The sequence below is a fragment of the Narcine bancroftii genome, chromosome 3 (assembly GCF_036971445.1).
Source record: "Narcine bancroftii isolate sNarBan1 chromosome 3, sNarBan1.hap1, whole genome shotgun sequence".
Taxonomy (NCBI): domain Eukaryota; kingdom Metazoa; phylum Chordata; class Chondrichthyes; order Torpediniformes; family Narcinidae; genus Narcine; species Narcine bancroftii.
The window spans coordinates 141,639,306-141,660,516 of record NC_091471.1 but is presented as its reverse complement, the minus strand read 5'-3'; the positions used below and the strand labels follow the sequence as shown (position 1 = coordinate 141,660,516).

Sequence of the window (21,211 nt, the reverse complement as noted above, 5' to 3'; positions counted from 1 at the left end):
AGAATTTCAAGGAGATTTTGGGCAAGACTCACTTTTTCAGGTGTTAACTTCCTAGTTGTCACTTTAGAAATGGCGGGGAGGGGGGGAACTATGCAAATAAAATCTACTTTCTGAATAATAAATTAGGAAGTGAATAAGATGAAAGCAAGCCTTTGTTTTCAGAAATAAATTATGGAAGGAAAACTTGAATAATAAAGTTCTGGAATTAAGGTTATATGTTTTCACACTGTATATTCAATTTTTTGAAAATTGTGGAGCTTTTAAATGTTTCTGATTATCGTATGTTCCTTTGTTTCCTGAAGGATGATTGATTGGCTCTCTTGGCCATTAGCTCAGCACGTTGAAACATGGGTGATTGCACTACTCAAGGGATTGGCTTCTGTCCAGAAATTTACCATCCTCATAGATGTAACATTGCTCAAAATTGAACAGGTAAGTGGGAGAGACAAAATTACTTGTTACAAGAGGAGAACAAAAAGGTGAAATTTGTTGATGTTACTGTAAGAACATTGACAAAACAGGTTCAACATCTCATCAAAATGAAGATTTTGTACATCTGTACAACACAGTCTGCGCCCCATGATGTTGTGCCGATGATTATATAAACCTGCTCCACGTCAGCTAACTCTTCCCTCTCACAAAACCTGTAACCCTCCATTTTTTTCTTCCATCCATGTGCCTTTTAAATCAGTTGTTCTCAATCTTTTTTTCTTTCCACTCACATACCACTTTAAGTATTCCCTATGCCACAGGTGCTTTGTGATTAGTAAGGGATTGCTTAAGGTGGTATGTGGGTGGAAAGAAAAAGTTTGAAAACCACTGTTTTAATTATACCTAATTGACTCGATATGTGCATGGTTTCAGAACTCCAAGGGAAAAGGGCCAATGACAATTTTTCTGAAGCAAAATATTTCCGTAACGATTGAGTCTCAAGCAGTGATTCTTAACCTTATCTTGTCACTCACATACCACCTTAAGCAATCCCTTACTAATCACAGAGCATTTATGGCACAGGGATTACTTTAAGAGGTATGTGAGTGGAAAGAAAAAGGTTGAAAATCACTGTTTTAAATGTTCCTATTGTACAAACCTTCACTACCAACCCCAGCAATGCATTCCAGGTACCTACCATGCTTTTTTTAAAAACAAAACACATGCTAACTCTGACATCACCCTAAACTTTCCTCCATTCACCTTAAACAGATATCCTCTGGTATTAGCCATTGCTACACAAGGAGGAATATTTATAATCTTAAATTGCATCTCATCTGCTATTGCTCTAAGGAGAAAAGCCTTATCTCCCTCAACCTTTCTTCATAAGACGTACTCCAACCCAAACAGCATACTGGTATATTTCCCCTGCAATGTTCCTGAAGATTCCACATCCTTCCTATAATGAGGCCATCAGAACACAATACTCTGTGTGGTCTCACCAGAGTTTTACAAAGCTCAACATTGTTTTGAGGCTCTTGAACTTAATCCCTTGACACCAGATCCTTTCTTAACCATCCTATAAACGTGTGCCAACTTTGAGGAATGTATGGATTTGGACCCCAAAATCCTTCTTTTCCTCCCCACTGCTAAGAAATCCTTCCATAATCATGTATTCTGCATTTTAGTTCGATCTTGCAAAGTGTATTATTTTACAGATTGAACTGCATCAGCTACTTCTCTGCCCAGTTTGAAAAGTAATTCATAATGAATGTTGCATGTGTGCGGAAACACATTAAGCTAGGAGTGAAGGGAACCAATGTTTCCATGGTGGTAGAAGATAACATTTGTGCAAGAGTATGTAAGGAATCAACAGCCCAATTTCAGATCACAGGATGCTGAGAGAATAAACAGTCTGAGCAAAGCAAGTAGTGTAAATTTGTGGGAAGATCTCAAGTCTGCTTAATGTTTTACTGGATGAATTTTGCCACATGATTGACTTCCCATATCCCAAGATTGCCTTTTGCACCTAGAAATTTATAGTTAATGTACTGCACAGCACTGAAACAGGTCAAAGTTCCTCTCTCCCACTAACCTTTGGCCAAACTTATCGACCCTATGATTTCTTTCTATTAGTCCATGATCCTACTCTTTTCCTATCCTTGCCTATTAAATAGTAACATCTACCTTGACCATCTCTTCTGGCAACTCATTCAATATAACCACAACTCTCTGTGTAGTAGGAGTAGAGGGGGGGTGAGGGAAAGTTGCCCCCTCAGATCTCCTTTAAATTTCTCCCTCGAATTTTAAACTCGTACCCTTTTCCCTACCCTGGGAAAAAGACTGATTACCTCACTTGTGTATGACCTCATGATTTTACAAACCTCTAAGGTCATCCCTTAGCCTCCTATAGTGAATGTGAAAACAGCATTTAAAATCCCCCATTGGAACTAAATAACCTCTATTCGAGACAACATCCTGGTAAATCTTTTTGGCATTCTCTAGCACTATCACTTGCTTCCTGTAGTGAGGCGATTGGAACTGGACTCGACACTCTAAGTAGAGCCTGATCTGTTTTGTGCAGATGCAACATGACATCAGAATTCTTTATACTCATTGGCTCAGCTGCCTTCTTACCTTATTCATCTGTCTCACGGTTTTCAAGGAGCTATAAACGTGCTCCAGGGTTCTTTTGTACGTCCACACTCCTGAACTAGGAACATAGGAAGTAGGAACAGGAGTAGGCCAAAAATGGCCCATCGAGCCTGCTCCACCATTCAATACAATCATGGCTGATCTAATTTATGACCTAACTCCACCTATCTGCCTTCTCCCCATATCCCCTAATTCCTCTATCATGTAAAAATTTATCTAACCGAATTTTAAATATGTTTAATGAGGCAGCCTCAACTACTTCCCTGGTTAGAGAATTCCAAACATTCACTACTCTCTGGGAAAAACTATTTTTCCTCATCTTTGTCCTAAATCTACTCCCCCAAATCTTGAGACTGTGTCCTCTCGTTTTAGTTTCCCCGGCCAGCTCAAAAAACCTTCCTACATCTATCCTATCCATACCCTTTATATTCCTATATGTTTCTATAAGATCTCCTCATTCTTCTGAACTCGAGTGAATACAATCCTAGACAATTTAATCTTTCATCATAAGTCAACCCCTTCATCCCAGGGATCAACCTAGTAAACCTCCTCTGGACCATCTCCAAAGCCAGCATATCCTTCCTCAAATACGGAGACCAGAACTGGGCACAGTACTCTTTGTGCGGTCTCACCAGTACCTTATACAGTTGCAACATTACCTCCCTACTCCTGAATTCAATTCCTTAGTGATGAAGGCCAACATTCCATTTGCCTTCACTGAAAGTGTCATGACAACACAAGTCATCTCCAAATACATTACCTCACACTTTTAACTTTGTTAAATTTGGACATACAGCACAGTAACAGGCCCATGCAGCCCAATTACACCCAAATGACCTACAGCTATGGTTTGATGGGTGGGAGGAAACCAGAGCACCCAGAAAAAGCCCACGCAGAACCACAAAGAATGTACAAACTCCTTACAGGCAGCGTCATATTCAAACCCCAATCGCTGGCGCTGTAACACCATGGTGCTAACTGCTACACTAAACTTGTATGGATTAAGTTTGCAGCTGATTATATCCTATATCTCTTTTCTTTGACTTGGCTTCGCGGATGAAGATTTATGGAGGGGTATATCTATGGACAACCAAACACACCACATTTGTATCCTCTGCAAAATTATTAATCAGGCCACCTACATTCTCTTCTGAGTCTTGTGTACAATAAACAGCAGAGGTCTCTGCACTTCTCTCTGCAGTATGCCTGTGTTTACTAATTTATATTCTGGAAAAACAATCTTCCACCTCTATTCACTGTGTTCTATTATTCAAACCAATTTTGTTTCCACTTTACTGATGTACCTCAAATTCCTTATGCTTTAACCTTTTCCGTCACTTAAAATATACAGCAATTTGGTTTCTATGGTTCTCTGTGCTAAAGAATTTCACATGTTCAACATTCACAATTTGACACCATCTGGGTGAAAAAATTTCACATTATCACAGTCCTAATTCTTGTCCTGTTATCTGGGACTATGACCCCCAGTAGAATTTAATTTCTGGAGCACCTCTATAGCTCCTTGAAAACCGTGAGACAGATGAATAAGGTAGGAAGGCAGCTGAGCCAATGAGTATAAAGAATTCTGATTTCAATCCTTTTGAATTCTAGTGAATGCTTACTTAGTTGGCTTAATCTCATTGCAGATGGGCATCCTTGGAACTAGTCTATTTAACAGTAGGGATCTTGGTCACATTTATTTAAGGATTTAACTGGGATTAATTTAACATCAATCGGTGATCTAATTTCATTCCTCCATTTCTGCAAAAAAAAACAAGAGATCGCCCTAAGATTTTCTTTGGGATTTAAATACATGCTTCCAAAATAAGTACGAAAATTTACAGAGGTGACTGCGTGTTTAAGAATACAATTAATGGACAAGCAGCTAGAGTTCTGGAAAACTGATCATCAGAGATGCTCGTTTCAATCCCACCATGGGAATTTAAATTCAAGTCATTAAGTAAGTCAGGAATTTATTTTTAAATTGCCTCAATATAGTAACCACAAATTCAATGTGCTTTAACCTTCAATCCTACCAGAATCATATCTGGTTCACTAATGACCTTTAGGGAGGGAAATATGCTTCCCCTACCTGACCTGCATATATGTGAATCTAGACCCATTAATCTGGTTGACATATTGATGGATCCCTGAATCTTGGGCAATCAGAGATAGGATGTCTTTAATAATATGGGTATTTATTGCCGATAAACAAATAATTTTGTTCTCTAATATGTTGCTGAATAGCATTTCCTGCTGCAGATAGAGGAGGCAGCAAGAAAAATTAAATCAATAATGGGATAAGTCCCAACAATTAAAAATTAAATTGTTTATGACTTCTGCAGTTAAGTCTTTTGAAAGAACCTGTGTGAGATCGGAGAAGACTGTGTAATTTGGCTTTGATATTACCTGGTTAAAAAAAATTGAATACTGGTAAGTTGCACATGAATAATGAAATTCGAAAGGATAACTGCCTCTTTTGAATCCATATCTCTATGTAAGGTCAAAGTGGTGGGTTATTGGTGGAGAGAAAATCATTATTGTTGCTGATTGATGATTTGATTTGCTCTGCTAGGTTTTTCATCGACTTTGGTATCCTATTGTGCGGCCAGGAGCTTTAGTAGTCCTTTCCCACATGTTGCTCAGCTTTCAGCATTCACCAGAAGCCTTTCATTTAGTAAGTTGTTATAATTATATTGTTATGGATAATATTTTTGCTTTCCTCATGAATTAATGTTACAGATTATGGGGCTAGATTTAAAACACCTCTGAATTGGGAGTGATAACATTGTGGAATCCAATTCCTCAACTCTGAGAATTTACAAAAAATGGAGTGAAAATGTAGGCCTAAGTTGTCCCAGGATCACCCTGACAGCTTACCATTGTCAAAGCATGTTTCACTGCTTTTAAATGTCTGATATTTGGAGTAACTTGAAGTTTAAGAAATTTAGTTAAAAGTATATTAAACTATTGTAATTTATAAATATAAATGTAACATTAAATAAAGAAAAGGAAACAATGAATGATTGAGATCACTGCTTGTATATCTGCTATGGCAGATGCAAAGCTGAGGGCCAAATGTGAAATTAATCTGGTACCTTATCTTAGTGCAATCACTTGTCAGTGCTGGGTCCACTTGCAGATTAGGAGTTCAGATATCTGAAGTTATGCGTGCTTCCAACTTCTTTGCTCATTGCACTGACACAGAGAATGATGAGCTAATGAGTTTTATATTTTAAAAAAAAAGAAGAGCTGAATAGTAATTCTATTTGAAGCATGACCCTGCATTGTGTGTAATGTTTATGCAATTTTATTTTCAGGAATCAGGAGAACAGTATTCTGCATGTGAAGTAACATTTAAATTGGCAAAAAAGGGCTTTGTATAATGATTAACAACTGAACAAAACAGAAAATTATTTATAATTTACTGATGAACTGGAGAATAATAAATTTGATGTGGATAGCAATAAATTGGGACTGAAATGAAAAATGTTGATCTGAAAATTTGCATGTAAAAAGATATTGAATGTGTAACTACATGAATTGATTTCTCCACAGATTGTTCCTCATGTTATAAAGCTAGTTCAGTTCCTGAAAGATGAAGCTTCACCTGCCAGTAAAATATTCCTCGTGCAGTTGACTGAGTTGGTGCATTGTATGATGTATCAGTATTCCGGGTTCCCTGATTTGTACGAACCCATTCTTGAGGCCATTAAGGTATGAACCTGAAAATTAATTATAGAGTGTATACAGAATCAGTGACTGAAAGTTTTACTTGTTTCGATTTACAAAATTTATTTTTAAAAAAAAAACAATAAAACAATGGTCACAACCAAACCAATGTGCAAGTCCAAAGAATGCACAGGGCACTTTGAGTAATTCCTCATTGTGTATGTAGTTGTGTGAGATCAGTTCAGAGGATATTAAGTTAGTTTTTTTTTGTTTCTTGTCATAAATTCTGAGACCTTTTACTGTTAGTCTCTCACAATGTGCCAGTCATTGACACTCCACAACCTTGTTTGACTGTTACTTGCTTTTATTTGCTATATGATGCTTTTTTAATTTCTTACAATTTTTTTTGGATAACATAAAATATTGAGGCAATTATATAAACTGAAGGGTAATTAAATATAAATTGATGTTTCCAGGATTTGCCAAAACCTTCTGAAGAAAAAATGAAGCACACTCTTAATCAAAGTGCCTGGACATCGCACTCAAATTCTTTGGCATCGTGTTTGTCGAGGCTTTCTGGAAAATCTGAAACAGGAAAAACTGGGTTAATAAACCTGGGTAATACGTGCTATATGAATAGTGTCATTCAAGCATTGTTTATGGCCACAGAGTAAGTGAATTTGGTGTCGAGATTTAGTACATTATTATTGAAAAAAAGTAGAACACAAAATAGTTTTTGTAAGTATCAAACAAGCAATAGAACATTGGGGACTGTTTGATTCCACCTACTGGAAGCCAATTCATTCTTGGATTGATTTGAAATCAATGTTTTTTTTAAAAGTAGATGTGCTTTTATGTATGTTACAAATATACTTACAATATTTTTTAATATCAGAAGAACTTTTCTAACTCCAGTCGCTAAATTTTATTACCATTTTGAAGCTGTTTGTCTCAAATTCCACTTTATCATGCACTGGATCAGGATGGGTAGCAACAATAACCACAAACATGGCAACAGTGAATGTCCAATGGAACAAGTTGACTTTTTGATTTATTTTTGAGGAAAAAGTTTTTTTTAATATAATTTTGTAAAACCAATATATAACCAGAGTTTAAATTTTACATTTAAAATTAATGAGAGGAACAGGAATTGAAAAATTAACTTTGTTTTCTTCAATGTTCTCAAAAAAAATTCCTTCAGTTTCAGGAGGTCTGTTTTATCACTGAACCTAAATGGGTCCCGCTCTTTAATGAGAAAATTGCAGTTTCTCTTTGCCTTTCTGGCACACACTCAGGTACTTTCTTTTTTAAAAAAAAAACTTTTTATTTTTTAACAATTTTAGCTCTATTAGTAAACTATATTGTTAGCCATGAAAAATGTATTATTAATGTACACACAAAACTATTGTGAAGCATTGTGGCTTCTCTGACTTGTGCATTCTTCCACAAACCACCTTTGAATTATTTTGGTTATTGAATTTGATGACCAATTTTACAAATTCTATATATTGCACTGAAATGTTTAACTTGTACAATTTTCACTTTAGGAGGACAAATGTTAACTGGAGAAATGGTGTTTTGTAATTGGTTAAGGTAAAATCAGCTCAAAATCCCCATTATCTGGCAGTCAATCAACCGGAAACTCAAACGAACAACTTAAATAAATAAATAGATTTTAAAATAAGTAAGAATCAAGTTTTAAATAAAAAGTTTAAAATTGTAAAAGTAAAGGTTCTCCAAAGCAACACACAACCCCTTGGAAGTAAACATTCAGCCAGTGGACACCCTGGTTGTGCCCTGCCTGTAGCAGCTATTTGAATAAAATGGCACCACTCAGGATGAGAAGCTGGCTGATGCCGCTCATTGCTGGGGCAACTCTCCCAAAGTGTCTCCCTATCTCTGCCTGATAAGACTCTTTATCCTTATTAGGATATAAAGTGTATTAGTAAGGCTTTATCTGTAAACAGGGGAGGGAGGATGTGGATTTAATTATGATGGGTGCACGTTACAGCACTTGAATGGAATTTGAATTTAAAGGAAGGAGGTGAGTCGGGTTGTGCTGAGGCCCTGACTGGGACACTGGTGTGAAGGGGAGTCAGGTTGTCAGAATGAGACGAGGGGGTTTAATTATTATGGGGGTAGGTACAATGCTGTTAGAGCATCAACAACCAGGGTTTGAATTTAAATTTTGTAAATTATGGCAATTAGCTGATTGAAGTGAACCTTGCATAATTAAAGACTACAATACTGATTTTTTTTTTCCAAATTACATTTTGCAGTCTTTTGTGTTTTTAAATGGTTTATTCTTAATGCAGGTGTCTTAGTTGGGCATTCGAAGTGTGAGTCTCAGCTAGCTGGGAAATTTGATATGATCACCGTATGTGCTGGATAATGGGGGTTTTACTGTATTTGGAAGTTTCAATAAATACGTAGTCTATGTGACTCAATGAATCACACTGTCTCTGTGTAGTCAGTTTTCTATGCTTTTTCTTGATTGGATAGTGCAGTAAATGTGGCAATACAGATTCCAAATATGATCATTACTGTATCAACAGCGAGCAGCATACGCTCCACAGAGCTTCTTTGAGGAATCAAGGCCACCATGGTTTACCCCTGGGTCCCAGCAAGACTGTTCTGAATACCTCAGGTTCCTTTTGGATAGGTAAACACTTTTCTTGTGCTGCAGCCATATTCTATGACATAACATAACTAAAGGATTTTTTTTAATGGATTAAAGGATTTTTTTATAATGGGTCGTGTTTGCTGATTTGTTTTCTGTATGAGAGTTTAATACAAGTCAAACAAGGAAACCACTTTAAACTATTAATTTATGCTCGGGTCTATATTTCCATTACATACTGTAGGTGTTGTATTTTGATGATCTTGCCATACTTGGCTGTGGATTTGGGAGTTACTGTTTTAACAAAGTTTGGAAAATACAGAAAACCTATAAAAACTTTGTTCCATTCTCTCAGTTTGTGTTTCTCCATCTTGTCTGTTCTAATGATGAGACTTTTAACTTCAGACCTTCTGAAATGAATCCCTTTTCATTTAACTGTGACTCCTCTATCACAGCTGATAGCACAATCAAATGTAGCTCTACTTACTGCCTTTCTGTTTTCATCCCTTCTACTTTCTCTCTCCCTCCTCCAAAACCAGGGGTTCCCCTTCACCTTCCTTTCATTATAGCAGCACTTCCAATGAGACTTCATACAGCTCCCAGCCCTTTTCCTTCCAGCATTTCAGAGGGGCCATTCTCTTTCCTAATCTCAGTCAATACACTCAACAACCACAAAAAACAATCGATGTGATGCAAGTACCTGAGATCCTTGTTGGGGCCAAACTGGGAGGATTTGAAATGAAGCTAGAAACTGCATTGGACAAGATGGCAGAGGAGACAAGTAGCCAGGAAGGACATGTGGCTGTGGAAGTGAGTCTGGGCGATTATATGATCATAGAGCTTGAGAGCAACAGGGATTACAGAGGGGAAGCAGTGAGATGACCTAGACTGCTGAGTATTTCAACCATTTTATGGGATTGCTAAAATTTGAGGTGGATGGAAAGATGGTGTTGTTGATTTGACTTTTTCAGCAAAACAGGGAGTTGATTGTGAGCATTCAATTTTAAATTCTGAAAGGCGGAGTAGTGTACTTTGACCTATGTTCTTTTACGAGTTTGATCTGCTTCCTGTACTTCACATGACCATTCATTTCACTCTCCAGTGTGACAGCTACTTAAGATTTTGATCAAATAATTAAAGATAAGACATCCAAGTATGCCCAGGCTACAAAATTTTAAGAGCATGTGCAGGTGTATTCATATTGAGTTGTTTGTAAATTTTGACAAATTGTGATTTTTTTTTTCAAACATGTACAAGGAATATACTTAGAATTAAGTTCTCTTGCTTTGAGAGTGGTCCTACTGGGTCAGTAGTGAATAAGATGGTTGATATGTTTGAAAGAATGAATTAATTAAGTTTCATTGTCAAGTACATAGCGACAATATGCAGATGTAATGAAAGTCCTACTTGCTGCAGCTTCCATAAGATACATATGTGCATTCATACATAAGAGAAAAAAAATTAATAAATATCAAAGGGAAAGAAAATAAATGTTCACAAGAGGGTATATATTCACATTAAATATCCGTGAGTTCTAAATAATAATTACATTTTTTTTATTATTACAGAGGGAAATATTTATCCAACAATGATCAAAATGAGTCCTCTCCCAAAGAAAGTCACTTGTTTCAATCCAAATGCATTGCATTTCTCCTTCATTGGGGACAGTTCTTTCTGTCTGAATTTTTTATCTGCATTTTTTCCATCTTGTCCAGCTTTTCTACCTTGGCCTAATCAAAAATGACACAGAAAATTTTACAAACTTTGCAAAGTGAATTAGTTATTCAACTTCCTGTTCAAACCAATGTTCATATTGCCAAGTACCTCATGAGCCATCAGAGTTGGATGTATTTTAGAAGATAATTTTGATAAAATTTTGATTAAAAAAAAATAAGCATAATCTAGTCCACAGCTGTAAACTGATTTTTAAGTAATAGGGACTGGTTTTTTTTGTTATATAAAAAAAATACTCAGCCACTTAGTAATACACTAAGCATACCAAAAGGTTTTCAAAGCTGCTGATTAATTTTTTTTTTTTAAAGTATCAGTTGAATTGTGGGGACTCTTTGAATGCTGGGAACAGCCAGTTTTATGACTGCAGACAGCTTCCAGCACAATGTTCTTGCACTGAACATTTTGTGCATGACATTCCAGAATCTTGTGGGTTGCTTTAAGCAATTTTAAGTCAGTTACACTGAAAGAAAACTGCTATTTGCAGAATCTATGGGTCTTTAATTTCCCATTGACTATTGCCCATTTACCCTGTGCTCCATATTTTCTGTTCTTTTAGAGTGTTTGGGATATTTTCCTGCACACGAGGAACAATGTACGTGATTTGTATCTTTTTTTTTAAATATGGAGATTTGAGAAATATGAAGTGTTGTTTGAGAGTGAAACATAATAGTCTTTCAATAATTTTTTTAAATATGGAGATTTGAGAAATATGAAGTGTAGTTTGAGAGTGAAACATAATAGTCTTTCAATAATTGCATTGGTTTCTTTGCCCATCATTGGAAGGACTTAAAATTTTGGTAATATTTTCACGAACTGAATCTCTTTCAAGTCAAGTCAACTTTATATATTGTTCATATCTTGCTCGCATGGTAGGATGAGAGAGCATTTCTCAAGGACCACAAAGCATATTTACATAGATATAAGTTAAGAAAGCAGTTAATACATTAAAGTATTAAGACTTAAACACTGAAAGTCCACAGTGCACTATGCACATCTTTAGTGGGAATTCAGGAGCCTGATGGCTTGGGGGGGAAAAGTTGTTTCCTACTCTGGACGTAAGGGTCCGAGTGCTTCGGTACCTCCTGCCAGATGGCAGAAGGGAGAAGCATTTGCATGTGGGAAGTGTGGATTTTTTCACGATATTTATTGTTTTCCGCCTGAACAAAGTGTAGTAGATGTCCTCCATGCTCGGGAGAGGTTTCCCCAATGGTCTTTTCTGCTGACCTCATTTTCCTGTGCGGGGTCTTGTGGTCCAAGGTGGTACAGCTTCCAAACCAGGTGGTGATACAATTGCATGGGATACTCTCAATACATCCTCTGTAGAATGTAGTCAGGAGGATGGGTGGGAGATGGACTTCACTCAGCCTTCGCAGGAAGTAGATGTGGTGCTGGATGTTCTTGGCTATGCAGCTGGTGTTACACCGAGAAACTTAATACTCTTGACGTTTTTTAAACGTTCAGATACAGGTTATTTGCTCTGCACCAGTTTGTTAGTGTCTGCATTTCGTCTCTGTCTGCTGCCTCCTCATTCTTACTGATAAGGCCCACCACTGTCATGTCATCAGCGAACTTGATGTGGTTCGAGCTGTATTTGGCTGCACAATCATGGGTCAGCAGAGTGAACAGCAGACCCTTGTGAACTTTCTATCAGATTTCTGTGAAGCAGAATTTGCTGGACGACTATCCTAGGATTAAAGTAACTGGGGGAAAAGAAATCAATGCATTACCCTGAGTCATTAAGACTCTAAATCCATCTCAATAACTCTTAAATTATCGCAACAACAGATTTTATTTTTCACAGTGGATGGCAGATAGCCATTGAATGAACCAATTGATATGAACAGTCAGGGCCAAAAAGGGCAGGCCTCTGGGAACTTGCGGGGAAAAAAAAGTAACGTGCTTTTTAATTTGGCTTTTTTTTAAATGTTAACTTGCCATTTTAAATGGGTTATTTCAGGAAGGTTAAGATTTTTACTAAGTTTACAGTCACAACAAAATATCACAGTTGATCTTTTTATAGAGAATAGAAGATCTAAGCAGCAGTCCTTTTAACCTTTACTATTTCAAATGTGTGGTGCAAAGGATTTGCTCTTGTTCCTGTCCTGTTGTGTCCCTATAGATGCATGTTGATTTAAAACCAGGACAGGAAATGACTGGAAGTAATTAACTGGAGGGGGATAAACCTTCAATTTAAAAACAATGGATCTCAACTCTATTATATTTTTGCTTTGCTTTCCCTAAATTTGATTTGCATTTGTTAAATTAAAATTTAATGTCCAATACAAAATCCTTTTCTTCTTCTTTTCTCCCTAGGTTACATGAAGAAGAAAAAACATACAGGATGGTCAGTGAGAATTTCCCGCCAACCTGTGATAGTTCTGCATATGACTGCGGCTCTCAAGGGCATCCCGAAGGAATGTCATCTCTCACAGAATCAAATCTGGCAAGAATTGATGGAAAAACACTAATAGAGAAAATGTTTGGAGGCAAACTGCAAACGACAATACATTGTCTAAACTGTAAAAGCACCTCTCAAAAGCAAGAGGCATTCACCGACCTGTCATTGGCCTTTCCTCCATGCCTTGAAAACATCACAGAAGCTGGATCAGCACAGTTGCTTGTCCCAGCAGAGTATGAAAGCACAATGCCTACATGTTGTACTGCAGGAATATCTGATGCTCTTCATACTGAACCTCCTGTAGTTCATGATCTTCAGGTGGAAGAAGTTGAACATAGATCAGAGACGGAGGTTGAAATCCTTCACACATTTCCATTGCAACCCTTTAATTCTGAGGATTCTTCCAGGCTGCCAATCCAGTCTGATAAACTGTTCACACTTCGCAGCAATAAATCCATTGAGCAGAATGACAAAACTAGGTCTGTCCCTAATCTAATAAGCTACTTTTTAGCCCCAGAGATTCTCAATGGAGAGAACAAATATTACTGTGAAAATTGTGCCTCACTGCAGAATGCACAGAAGGTGATGCAGGTAGTAGATGAACCTGAATACCTCATTCTCACTCTCCTAAGATTTTCGTATGATTCGAAAAGTCACGTGAGACAGAAAATCCTAGATGATGTGATGCTTCCTCTCATTTTACAGTTGCCAGTTGAAAAGAAAACTCCCAGGTCATTAGCGATTAGCCATTCATTGTTGTCTGACTCTCCTCAAAACCTGCCTAAAAAATTGAAGTCTTCGGGATCAGTAGACGCAAATGATTCTCAATCAGTATCGTACCACCTTTGTTCTATTGTCGTACATTCTGGGATGTCCTCTGAGAGTGGCCACTATTACTGCTATGCCAGAAACACAAGTTCAGAAGCTGTAGGTCAGTTGTATTATAAGACTGACTTTGCAGGTTTATCCCCTCCTCCAAGTTACACGACTGATAATGACCATTCGAGTACATCAGTTATTTGGCACGAACCAAATTGTAAAGAGGCATCAAAGGAATGGTTTCTGTTCAATGACAGCAGAGTGACTTTCACATCCTTTCAATCTGTTCAGAACATTACTAGCAGGTTTCCCAAAGACACGGCATATGTCTTATTCTATAGGAAACAAGATGCTAATGGTGACATATATCCAAGTGCAGTAAATGGATTGTGGGTGAATGGAGAGCCACCACTGCAGAAAGAACTCATGGATGCAATTACTAGAGACAACAAGCTTTACCTACAGGTATTTTATTTGGTGCATTTATGCCCTTCAAATTGAAGTGGTTCAGTAGTGATTAAAGAATGTCACATCATTGTACCTTTTGTTGGAGATTAGCTCTCCTGGCTGCGTCCCACATCAAGATGCAGCAAAACTTCCGGTAAAATCACCAAAGCAGCACCTTTTTAACTTCCAACCAAGCCTATCTCTAACAGAGAAATCTACTAGCTACCATTTGATATCTGTGTGAAATACAGCCAAGTTGAAAGCACTTTACTGTGGTAAGCCTGCTATCGAAGATGGGCTTTAAATTATATAGTTAATTTGACATAGCACTTCCTCATTCCTCATCTGCTCAGTATTATCTTGCAATAGGTCCAAAGTGATTTGGATCTTGGTTAAATTTTAGAATTTATTGTACAAAAATAAACCTGCCATTTAATCTCTAGCCCATTGCCATTTTGACATATCTATGGCCTGATGCATTTCTACAATGAGACCCAGTACAAGCTTGGGGAATAAGAAATAGAAGTTGGCCATCTGGTCTTTTGAGGTTACCATTCAACAAGATCATTGCTGATCTGGCTGTGGACTTAGCTCCACTTGCCTGCCTCCCCCCCCCCACCCCATGATCTTGATTCCCCGATTATGCAAAAATCTGTTCACCCTCTATCTCGAAAACTTAATGAGACAGACTCTGCTACTTCTTCAGATTGAATTCCACAGCTTTCTCTCTGGGTAAAGCAATTCCTTCTCACATCTGTTTTAAATCAACAATTCCAATATTTGCCAGGCTCTAATTTTAGATGACTCTTTTTGACTGCAACAGAAGACGCCAATCATTCCCACTTTCTCTGCATCCAAAAGCTGATTTGTTTTCTCCATTCAAGTTCTGACAGCATTTCTGACCTGAAACGTTAACTTTTTTTTCATTCAACAAGTGTTGCCTGACCTCTTAGTTCCATCACTGTTCCTTGTAGATGCTGAAGATCTGATGTTTCTTTTTCATTTTCAAGCCAAATCCATTAGCCCTGGAAATGAAAGCATTAGTTCAAGTTGGTTCTTGGCACTGAAGGAACAGAGTTAAACTCACCAATAATTGACCATAGACTTTTTAACAGGATTTTCCCAAATATAATGCCCTAATGCAATAATCTACACAAAAGGGTCTGGCTCCAGTCAAGGATAAAACAACTGTACGGCTCTTCCACAAATCAAACTGAAGTAATCTTTCCATGGTGTATAAAGGTAAAGCAGGAAGTAAAAGGACAAGATTTAAATTGCAATTATGTAAGCATGGAAATACAAAGGAGATTGAGATGAAAGACTGAAGGGGGGGAGTGATTTTTTTTTTTTTTTTCAAACTTTCTTCTCTCTGGACTGCTAGCCTGTTAAGTGCTCAAACTGGTCCTAACTTGTGTCACTTTTAGTCCAGAATTAATGAATGAAAAAGGACAGTTGGACCATTGTAGTGATTTTCAGTGGCAAATCTTGAGGGCCAGCGAAGGCATCCTGGTGAAGAACAGAATAACTCTATACCCTCTGGTAGTACCTTTTATAGATCTTTACTTCACATTCTCCATATGCATTTTACCCCTCAAATGTCACTCTCTTCCTTTTTTTTTTTAAAGAATTTAAAAAAAAACTGCTATACCAATTCCTTGACGCAATCTCTTAAAATGTTAGGCAAATTGGTACTGCAAATGACTGTAAGCTCATTTTGATGGTGGATTTGTATGTTTTTCTTTAACTTCAGTAGCAGATTTTAGTGAGAAATTCTGTGCATTTGGCAACAAATTTTTCAATCAATCATTATTGAGTTCTGGGCCCAAAGACTTTCTATCCCTGACTGAGTGCAAGTGGTGGCCATGCAGTATTGTAACTGAGAAATATTTGCTCCTATTCTAAGTCTAAAGAAAGTAATAAAAACTTTAGAACTTGTGGGATATTGAAGGTGAGAATATGCTTCCTATTATTGTGTTTGTAGTTAGATTGCACTTTTTAATTTAAAGATTCAAATACTTTAATTTGTAAACGAATCAGTTGAAATTATCTAAAATTTGACTTTTTTTGTTCATCTTCCCATAGGAACAAGAGCTAAATGCTCGTACCAGAGCATTGCAAGCATCTTCTACAACATGTTCATTTCGTCCACATAGTTTTGATGACAGTGACCCACCGGGGAGTTGTGGTCCAAGTGGTGGTGGCGGCGGCGGAGGAAGCGGTGGGTTTAATACCATTAGCCGTCTTGTTTTCTGAGAATCCTTGAACAAGGCCAACTTTCTTCCCTCCTGCTTGTTGATAAATGGGGAAACTTGAGTCATCACTCCATGGGTTAAACTATAGGAATTGAAACTCAAGATGCTTCCAACTCTTCTGCTTGTTTTCCCAGCGTGTTTGGTCTTCTGAGAGAAAATTTGACTTGTACAAACTCAAGCAAGTTGAAGCAGGGAGGGGAAAAAGGCAGGTGAAACCTAAATGATTGCAATAGTTTTTAAAGTTTGTAAGTTTCTTAACTTTGCTCCTAAATTTGATCACAACCATTTTTGCATGATTAGATTAATTTTTGTAAATATGCATTCAGCATTGTAATGTTTATTTATATAATGGCTGTAAATACATTTCAAGTAAACTTTTCAAATCCATGTATTCAAAATATAGAAATGGTCATTTTTAAATTGCCACATTTCTGGCATTGGATTTCTTTTGATATTTTTATTTTTGATGTATATACAGCATCTTGCAACTTCAGGGAGCATTTACTTGTAGATTTGATAGATATTCATCCAACAACCCCCACAATGCCCCTTTTTGTGTTTGTTCATGTGTGCCTTGAGATCTACATAGACCAGGTACATTTTACAATCCAGAATTTGAAGGTTATATTTAAAAAAAAAAAAATAAAACCTTGGAGGAGGAAGAATCACTCATATGTTCATCACAAATGTATCTTAACATATTAAATCTTGTTTACTTTTTGAAGGTTCTAGGAAACCCTGCCATCACTTGAAGAGATCTGAGGTTTATTGCACATGCACACTATATACGAGTAATGAAAATGTTTTCTTCTGTGTTTGTCCATGGTTGATGCAGTGATTTAACTACTGAATAATTTAAAACATTGTCAAATTTGTGTTGGAAATTGTTCGATCATTGTACTGAGGTTTTCAGAACAATATATAAATATTTAAATGTAGAGGACAAAGCAGGTCATGTGATTAGCAAAACAACATGCTGGAAAATGATGACTATTCAGTAACAACTTTTCACTAAATTATTTAATTTTTATTTTCAAATGCACTGCTATTGCTTCAGGAATTATGAAATTAAAAAAAAGTTTCAAATCCCATTCTTGAATGTGATTTATTTTTTTCCCCCAACTGTATTCAGGGTCTAACAATAATCAGTGGATACTAAGGATTTTTTTTGGCAATTGCTTACCTTCATGTCTAATACAACAAAGCTTTTTGGATTTTTCTTAACATTTTTAAATTGACTTTATTAGCTTGTCTTCACGAGCCCTCATTGTAAAATGCCTGTTTCGCATTCCCTTTTTATACCGCAGAGATTGGATGATGTAACTAATTGTTGTTTGACCTCATTGTCCCAGACTACTCCCTAAGGTAAATGTGTTCTAAGTTAAAGCTTGCTACTTTCATTTTCCCTAAATGTGGTCATCCTGATTTATAGAAATTGAAAAGTAACACGTTACTTTTTCTTGTTTATCCCTAAACTCGTGATAATAGCAAGGTGTTAATTTCAGCAAGAATGCGTATTTAATAACTGAAGTAAAACAAGTATTTTGAGTAAATGGGGAAATAACAAATAATTGTGACACCAAATTACATGGCAGTTCAATTTGTTATTTTGTCGATGAACTAAACCGATCATCATTCTCCTTTGACTCTCCATATTGCATCACTAAGACTACAAAATAATTTCCTGAAAATGACAGAGACCAACAAAGCTATGAAATAATTTGTTAAATTCAAAAGTAAGCTTCAAAACCTACTTAAATTAAAGTCATGATGTTTTTAATTGCATTGAATAACAGATCTTAGTCTTTTATGGTTCAATAGATGGAATTTTCATCACTTGAGTTAGTAGTTTATGGATCCATGCCCAGGGCAGAGGCTTGAGCACACAAATCTAGGGTTAATGCTCCACATCAACAATAAGGAAATGTTACAACCTAGCATGTACATAGCATGCATATAGCAATAGTGCTCGTGGTACTCCTGACTACGAAGGGAATCCAAGATTAATGTTGCCGTTCAGCTTAGATGAAGAATGTGGCTGCATCACGAGGTTGTGAGTTGTTGATAAAATATTGTTAATCTCAAAGGAACCCAAGTTTCTTTATTACTTAAAAGAAACATTACTTGGAACCAGGAGTGTGCGTGTGTGTTAATCAGTAACAGCAGAAAACGGAAAAAGTGAAGGTGAATTCGACTGGGAACATTGACCATGAGTGGTGGTTGTTCAAATGACGATTCATGCTGTATCCGCAAGCCATCGGACTTGATAGCAAACAGGATGCACGCAAGATTGCACTGCTACTTACTGTGGCAGAACCTCAAGCACTAAATGTTTCCAACACATCTGTCTTTGCCGAGACAGATGACTAGGGCAAGTTTGACGAGGTTAAACACTTCACCAAAGAAAAATGAAACATTCAAGAGGTAAGTGTTTCATGCCTGCATCTGCAGGCAGAGCTTTGATGCTTTCTTAGCAGACTTAAAAAAACTAAAAGCAAGAACATGCAATTTTGGATCGTTGCAAGATTCAAATTGTGCTCGGAATTATTGATGATAAAGTGCGAGAGAGGTTGCTATGAGAGACAGAAAACCTTAGCTGGAGCTGTGAAGATGTGCCACACCAGTGAATTAGCTCTACAGCATGTGAAAAAAAGTTCAATGAGTGCAAAAGGCAGTAAAAAATGAAGGCATAGCCACAGTGTCTGTTCACATGCATAAACAGAACGAGGCATAGCAAACAACAGAAAGACATTCAATTGTAAATGATATGGCGCTCAACATCACCAAAAACAATGCCCAGCCTATGGAAACGTCTGTTATAAGTTCAAAGGGCAAAATCACTATGCAATTCAATGTTTTTCCAAAGGGAAACAAGCGTGGAAGTGTGCACACTATAGAAGAAACTGCTATCAGTGAAGCATTCTTTGTTGGAAATGGTAGTGCGCAAAGATTTTAAACCAACTAACATGGAACAGTCAAGCGTGAACAGAGTTGAATAGGAGAAGTATTTGCATGCAAATAGAGCAGATATTCCTTTCCAGCTGGATACAGGGGCAAAGGCCAATTTGATCTTTGAGCGTGACATTAGGGCTATGAAGGTAAGCCCATACATCCATTCAAATTCTGTTAAGCTCAAAGCCTACAATGGACAGCACATTGACATGAAAGGTACATGTAGACTAAAGGTTAAAGCTAAAGAGCATGTTTGTAGTAGTACCAGATGGACATGAATCACTGGTGACAAAGTGTGTGAAAACAAATCTAGTCAACAGGGTGTATCACATTAACATTGCCAATACATGGAACAGCATAGAGGAAATACTGATTCAATTTCCAGACATCTTCAGGGGGTTTGGTATTCGACCATTCACCCATAAGATACAGTTAAAAGAGGACGCACTAAAAGAAAAGCTCAAGAAGGAACTTGACTGAATAGTACCACTATGAGTCATAAAGGAAATTGAGGAACTCACAGAATGGGGGCATTCAGTGGTTTATGTCAAAAAGAAGAGTGGTGATCTACACATGTGCATAGACCCAAAAGACTTGAATGCCAATATAGAGGGATTATTAGATTCCAACCAGGATGAAATTACAAGTAGATGGGCAGGGCAAAGTTTTTCACCAAATTGGATGCATCCTAGGGTTTCTGGCAAATAAAACTGCATGAAGGTAGCACAAAATACTGAAAATTTAATACACCATTTGACTGATACTGTCTGAGGATGCCACAGGACAATTGAGCACAATATAGAAGGCATAAATGGGGAACACATGCACATGGATGACATGATCCTATGGGGATCCGCACAGAAACAATACAATGAGAGGCTCATGAAAATGATTAAAGTTAAAGCAAAATGTCAGTATGATGTGAAGGAAGTCACCTTTCTGGAAGATGAGCTGTTGGAGCCAGACAAGAGCAAGGTGAAAACAATTCTAGAGATGTGCAGATCCACAATCAAAAAGAGTATATTGAGAGTGCTGGGAATGTTCAATTTCATTGATAAATTAGTTCGAACTTTGTCTTCCAAAACAATGTACCTGAGGAAGTTGTTATGTGACAAATGTGATTTCAAGTGGACGGGCAACCACAAAGAAGAATGGGCATTCAAACCACAGAACTGTGCTTTTGACATTTTTTTACTGTAAATATCGACATACTTCAAAAGATGGAATAGGTGCAGTACTAGTTCAGGCTGTGGGAGAAGATTGGAGGCCAGTAGCATACGCATCAAGGACAATGATCACATCTGAGTGTCGATATGCTCAGAAAAAGTGTCTCCATCTATGGACGGAGTGTCAAGTCTATGGACGAAATTCCACAATTTTGCATTTGGTCTACCAACATTCATGGCAGAAGACAGACCACGAGCCATTAATAGCCATAATCAAGAAAATCTAAGATGACTCCACAAATCCGAAGACTGAGGATGAAGCTACAATGTTATGATTGAATTGGTGTACACACCAGGGAAACTTGTGTTAAATGATGCGTTATGCACAGAGTGAAGCATGCAATGAGAGTTCTACAGAGACAGATGTGAATCTCCATGTGAACCTAATCACTGAATCTCTTCCCATATCTGACGTGAAACCCAAGTAGATCGCAGTTGAAACAGAAAAGGACACAGTTCCACAGAGGGGTCATCAAATCTGAATGAAGGATGGCCTAGAGATGAA

At 37.2% G+C, this 21,211-nt stretch overlaps 1 protein-coding gene and 1 long non-coding RNA gene across 9 annotated transcripts in view; one reads left to right on the top strand and one right to left on the bottom strand.

Annotated features, from left to right (window-relative positions):
- usp38 (ubiquitin specific peptidase 38) overlaps window positions 1-21,211 on the top strand; it is a 163,107-nt gene that overhangs the window by 16,912 nt on the left and 124,984 nt on the right. For 5 of the 8 annotated variants that reach the window (XR_011353758.1, XR_011353757.1, XR_011353756.1 and 2 more), the window contains 8 exons: window positions 303-432; window positions 5,162-5,263; window positions 6,145-6,303; window positions 6,735-6,928; window positions 7,460-7,553; window positions 8,814-8,920; window positions 12,926-14,294; window positions 16,359-16,494. Coding sequence is in view for 1 of the 8 variants with exons in the window: in XM_069925267.1 (XP_069781368.1) it covers window positions 303-432; window positions 5,162-5,263; window positions 6,145-6,303; window positions 6,735-6,928; window positions 7,460-7,553; window positions 8,814-8,920; window positions 12,926-14,294; window positions 16,359-16,494; window positions 17,254-17,366 (2,404 nt within the window). In the remaining 7 variants the exon portion in view is untranslated. Of the gene's footprint in view, window positions 1-302; window positions 433-5,161; window positions 5,264-6,144; window positions 6,304-6,734; window positions 6,929-7,459; window positions 7,554-8,813; window positions 8,921-12,925; window positions 14,295-16,358; window positions 16,734-17,253; window positions 17,620-21,211 lie in introns of those variants that run through there. The other 3 variants (XR_011353760.1, XM_069925267.1, XR_011353761.1) reach the window with 3 other exon arrangements.
- The window catches only part of LOC138757629 (uncharacterized), a 37,971-nt gene continuing 23,361 nt past the window's right edge, over window positions 6,602-21,211 (bottom strand). Inside the window, exons 2-3 of the long non-coding RNA XR_011353766.1 lie at window positions 15,223-15,301; window positions 6,602-6,843 (exon numbers count right to left, since the gene is read on the bottom strand). This is a non-coding gene — a long non-coding RNA (uncharacterized lncRNA). The remainder of the gene's footprint in view (window positions 6,844-15,222; window positions 15,302-21,211) is intronic.